The sequence below is a fragment of the Salvelinus sp. IW2-2015 genome, linkage group LG11 (assembly GCF_002910315.2).
Source record: "Salvelinus sp. IW2-2015 linkage group LG11, ASM291031v2, whole genome shotgun sequence".
In the NCBI taxonomy this organism is placed as follows: Eukaryota; Metazoa; Chordata; class Actinopteri; order Salmoniformes; family Salmonidae; genus Salvelinus; species Salvelinus sp. IW2-2015.
The window spans coordinates 44,998,163-45,004,162 of NC_036851.1; the positions used below are offsets into that span (position 1 = coordinate 44,998,163).

The following is a 6,000-nucleotide window of genomic DNA, read 5'->3' on the forward strand; positions in this document are numbered from 1 at the left end:
CAACCCTGCATCGCTCTCTCTCTCTCTCGCCTTTCTCACTTGCTAGCATAAGCTGTCTGTCCAAGTCTTGTCATACCTGCCTTCTCTATGCTCACTTAGTCTCTCTTTCTCTCTGCATCGCTCTCTCTCTTCAGCTCTCTCTTTCCTTCCTTCTCTTCATCTTTCTCTCCTTCTCTCCATCCGCTAACTCACTTACCCATCGTTGTTGATGTCGGTGGCTGCCACTGCGTAGCCGAAATAGGAACCCATCTGGAAGACATTAGAGCAGACAGAGTTAGCCTGTCATCACACCGTGGGGCATAGTATCTCTTTCTTTCTCCTTCATTCTCTCTTTTGATCATTTTCTCTCAAATATCCTTTCTACCAAGAAGCTTTCCTCTCTCTATTCGTCTCTGTTTTGATTTGTCTCTCTCTCCCTCCCCCTTCTCTCATATCCCCTCGCCCCAGAAGCCTTCCTCTCTCCTCTCTGTTTTCTCTAAGCTCAGTACCAGAGCTTCTGTAAGCTACATGAGAGGTAGAAGAGGATAGCTAAGCGTTTGTAGGAGGTGGGGAACTCAAGCTGCTATAGGTATCTCAGTGAGAGAGAAAGAGAGAGAGAGAGAGAGAGAGGATGGGTCACTCAGCGTTGTTATCCTTGACGATTTTATATTATGCCGTAAATGACGGACTATTGTCAATAGTTTAATATTACAGCTATTTTCCTCTGGTGAATGACTTCCCTACACTGATAGACAACGTGCAGGATGGGTTCTTCTATGTCCTTCAGAGTTAGTGATGTTAGAACTACAGTAGTGCAGCTACCCCGAGAATTCCCTGCAGTATACTCTAACCAACATCCCTGCAGTATACTCTAACCAACATCGCTGCAGTATACTCTAACCAACATCCCTGCAGTCATAACTCTAACCAACATCCCCTGCAGTATACTCTAACCCAACATCCCTGCAGTATACTCTAACCAACATCCCTGCAGTATACTCTAACCAACATCCCTTGCAGTATACTCTAACCAACATCCCTGCAGTATACTCTAACCACACATCCCTGCAGTATAACTCTAACCAACATCCCTGCAGTATACTCTAACCAAACATCCCCAGTATACTCTAACCAACATCCCTGCAGTAAACTCTAACCAACATCCCTGCAGTATACTCTAACCAACATCCCTGCAGTAAAACTCTAACCAACATCCCTGCAGTATACTCTAACCAACATCCCTGCAGTATACTCTAACCAACATCCCTGCAGTAAACTCTAACCAACATCCCTGCAGTATACTCTAACCAACATCCCTACAGTTACTCTAACCAACATCCCTGCAGTATACTCTAACCAACATCCCCTGCAGTAAACTCTTAACCAACATCCCTGCAGTAACTCTAACCAACATCCCTGCAGTATACTCTAACCAACATCCCTGCAGTATACTCTAACCAACATCCCGCAGTATACTCTAACCAACATCCCTGCAGTATACTCTAACCAACATCCCTGCAGTATACTCTAACCAACATCCCTGCAGTATACTCTAACCAACATCCCCGCAGTATACTCTAACCAACATCCCGCAGTATACTCTACCAACATCCCTGCAGTATACTCTAACCAACATCCCTGCAGTATACTCTAACCAACATGAGGCAGTATACTCTAACCAACATCCCTGCAGTATACTCTAACCAACATCCCTGCAGTATACTCTAACCAACATCCCTGCAGTATACTCAACCAAACATCCCTGCAGATACTCTAACCAACATCCCTGCAGTATACTCTAACCAACATCCCTGCAGTATACTCTAACACAACATGAGGCAGTATACTCTAACCAACATCCCTGCAGTATACTCTAACCAACATCCCTGCAGTATACTCTAACCAACATCCCTGCAGTATACTCTAACCAAACATCCCTGCAGTATACTCTAACCAACATCCTGCAGTATACTCTAACCAACATGAGGCAGTATACTCTAACCAACATCCGCAATATACCCTAACCAACATCCCTGCAGTATACTCTAACCAACATCGAGGCAGTATACTCTAACAACATCCCTGCAGTATACTCTAACCAACATCGCTGTAGTATACTCTAACCAACATCCCTGCATATACTCTAACCAACATCCCTGCAGTATACTCTAACCAACATCCCTTCAGTATACTCTAACCAACATCCCTGCCAGTATACTCTAACCAACATCGCTGCAGTATACTCTAACCAACATCCCGCAGTATACTCTAACCAACATCCCTGCAGTATACTCTAACCAACATTCCCTGCAGTATACTCTAACCAACAATCCCTGCAGTATACTCTAACCAACATCCCTGCAGTATACTCTAACCAACATCCCTGCAGTATACTCTAACCAACAGGAGCAGTATACTCTAACCAACATCGCTGCAGTATACTCTAACCAAACAACCCGCTGCGTATACTCAACCAACATCCTGCATATACTCTAACCCAACATCCCTGCAGTATACTCTAACCAAGCATCCCATGCAGTATACTCTAACCAACATCCCTGCAGTATACTCTAACCAACATGAGGCAGTAACTCTAACCAACAGGAGGCAGTATACTCTAACCAACATCCCTGCAGTATACTCTAACCAACATCCCTGCAGTATACTCTAACCAACATGAGGCAGCAAGATTACGTTCATGATATGGCTACTTGTATGGAGGCATGTAAATGTATGGTATGGAGACATACTGTATACTGACATCTCAATAACTAAGTGATTGAGTGCCATAATATACTGAACAGCCAAAAGCACTGAAGTATGTGTCTTGACTCTTGGCTACCGCCATCTTTAAAACAGCTAATGGCTGTTTTCTTGTTTCCACTGTAGCCTACGTGTCATTGGCTTGGCTGGGAAACTATGTAATGCAGAAAAACAGTCTAGTGCCCATGCAGGCAGTCTTTTCTTTGTTTGGAGTGGGTCCGCAAACTAAAACACTAAACCTCATCAAAATCTAACACAACCGTCAAGACATTGAGCTTCAGACCCAAATCTAACACAACCGTCAAGACATTGAGCTTCAGACCCAAATCTAACACAACCGTCAAGACATTGAACTACAGACTCAAATGTCCTGGGGCTCTTAGGTAAGCAGATACAACTATTTATTTTTATTTCTTTGTTTCCGCAGCTGAGTCTGCCGGTGCAGTCCAAGCACTCATGTTGAGAGCAGTCAACCTAAAGAGACCGTCAAGTCAAATCCAGCCAGGAGTTTATTTCAGATCATTCTCCCTATGCAATAAGCAGTTAGCAGTCAGTTAGCAGTTTACACAGCATGTGCTGTTTCTTATGCCCAGAACCCTCAACCCAAAGCTTTCCATTGAAAGTAACAGCCTATGCGTCAACATGCGCACGTGCAGACACCAGTGTTGGGGAGCAGTGAACAACATGTAGTAATTTCCTTTCTGTTTCAGCATCAGACCTGCCTAATTCTCACTTGAAACTTCGTTTTTGTGTTTAATAAGCTAAATTACACATTCTGTTAACATCTGACTCCAGATCTGTTCTTGTAATTTGTAGTCTATGACATCAGATGTAGATATGATAATTCTTCACCAAGTAGTTTGGATGTAGTGAACTACTTTTTCAAATGAACTTTATAAGTAAGTAAATTATATTTTTCTTAAGGGTAGCTTTAGTGTAGCTTAAACTTGTTTCAGTGTCAAGTAAATTGGTAGCCTGGTCAAATGCATTTTCCGAGTAGCTTCCACAACACTGGCGGACCCGCAGACACACACCCGCAGACACACACACACACACACAATCAAGAACAACAAAAACACACACACAAACACTAAGCACACATACAGGTGTACAATAGTAGGGGTCTCGTTTATCAACCATGGAGAATTTAGAAGACTACGAGAGTATAATAACAACCATGTCACTTAATCCAAAAACCAACTTAGCGAATGAGGAATCCAGACCCTTTGGCACAATGGCGTGTTGGTATAAACAAGCTCCCCACCCCCTCAGTTAGCAACACAAAATCCTGAGTCAGTATGTAGCCGTTATACTGTGTGTGTGTGTGTGTGTGTGTGTTGTGTGTGTGTGTGTGTGTGTGTGTGTGTGTGTGTGTGTGTGTGTGTGTGTGTGGTGTGTGTGTGTGTGTGTGTGTGTGTGTGTGTGGTGTGTGTGTGTGTGCGTGTGCGTGTGCGTGTGTCTGCAGGTCCGCCAGTGTTGTGGAAGCTACTCGGAAAATGCATTTGACCAGGCTACCAATTTACTTGACACTGAAACAAGTGTGTGTGTGTGTGTGTGTGCGCGTGTGTGTGTGTGTGCGCGTGATTGTGAGTTTCTGCTGTTTCTGCCTCTGTTTCTGATTCAATCAGAACATATGGAACACATAGGTGTACGTGGGCTCACCTCTAACCCAGGGATCAGGCTCCAGCTCCTGGGGGCAAATTCCTTCAGCCCCCCTATATATACCCACATATCAAAACAGAGGCACCAAAAGTACAGTATAGTCTAGCCCCCTTGCTGTTAAGCAGATGTGCACCAACCTGTTCTCCAGTTAGGTTCAGCATGGATTTCAGGTCTGTCCCATTGAGTAATGACACCTGCATTGAGAGAGTTAGTAAAAGACCTTCAGTTATCAACCATGATTGTAATAGAACCATCAACAAAAATGACTGTCCGTTTATGACTATGTATGCATTTCATGCTTGTTTATCTACATTCAATATATGTATCTCTTTAAATCTCCTTGTTAATTAACTTCCTGCAGTGGATGTGAATGTAACCAAATTAAAAGGTTTTACTGTATCTTTCTATGGATATCCCCCCTGTTTATATTTTGGCATCCTCTCACTCCCTTTTTTCTCTTTACAGTAACATACGTTACATCTATGTCAGGGCTAGGCAACTAGATTCAGCCACGGGACGATTTTTGTCCGAGCAGATGGTTGGGGGGCAGGAACATAATCATAATAATTTGTACACTGCACATTGACCACAAGTAAACTCAAAACGAGATTGTTATTTTCAAATACAATCATTTCATACCTTGAAATTACCATTGAGCTATGATCACATACTGCGTGTCTCTCTTTTTATTTGTAGGAATACTTGGGAACAGATTTCCTGAATTACATTTTTTAGCTGAATTCCTGGTGATTTGATAGTCTTATTTGACCAAAAACAAAAATATATTTGGATGCAATCTTTGGGCGGCCCAAAAGAAATCACTCGCAGGCCGGTTTTGGTCCGTGAGCCGCCTATTGCCGGCTCCTGTTCTATGTCCTTATTATGTTAACCCTCGTTAACTTTCATCAAGAATGAATGATGAAATATGTATAAATATGTGAGGACTCCTTACTAAACCATGCAGCATGAGTCCTTTGGGGACTCCGGTGATGAAGTCTGCAAAGACAGAAAATGAGAAAGAAAGAAAATAAGTTTCAGAGATTGGAGAGAGCAGTTGAGTCCAAGCACTTCCAAATACACAAGGGTCAAAACTTTGCTGGTAATAACCCAGTGTTTAAAATAGGAAAAGCTGGGGCTTGTTTGTTGCAGGTGCATGGGAATTCTACGATACTGTAAAAGCTTAATAACTTAAGTGATACAGGCAAGCCCAGCCCGCAAGTTTTTATTTTCTTTTAAAATAAGTCAGTGTTGGAAATATTCATGTTGTGGCTTTGAGTGAGTTACTGAACTGGACAAGCTTCAGGGAAATATATTAGTGAGAGTCAAGTCGCTTCCTTTTAAACGTGTCTTCTGTTCATGAATACTATCTGTCAAGTACTTACTGCAATAGACTATAAAGACATGTGATAAGTACATTATTATCTTATGCTCTGATACATTCACATGCTCTAATGACTAGCGCTCTAATGACTAGCGCTCTAATGACTAGCTCTCTAATGATTAGCGCTCTAATGACTAGCACTCTAATGACTAGCTCTCTAATGACTAGCTCTCTAATGACTAGCTCTCTAATGACTAGCGCTCTAATGACTAGCT

At 42.5% G+C, this 6,000-nt stretch overlaps 1 protein-coding gene across 2 annotated transcripts in view; it reads right to left on the minus strand.

The window, feature by feature from the left end:
* Window positions 1-6,000, minus strand: part of LOC111970461 (integrin alpha-5) — a 56,265-nt gene that overhangs the window by 28,821 nt on the left and 21,444 nt on the right. For both annotated transcript variants that reach the window (XM_023997209.3, XM_023997208.3), the window contains exons 9-11: window positions 5,357-5,400; window positions 4,542-4,598; window positions 197-249 (exon numbers count right to left, since the gene is read on the minus strand). In XM_023997209.3, the coding sequence (XP_023852977.1) occupies window positions 197-249; window positions 4,542-4,598; window positions 5,357-5,400 (154 nt within the window). The remainder of the gene's footprint in view (window positions 1-196; window positions 250-4,541; window positions 4,599-5,356; window positions 5,401-6,000) is intronic.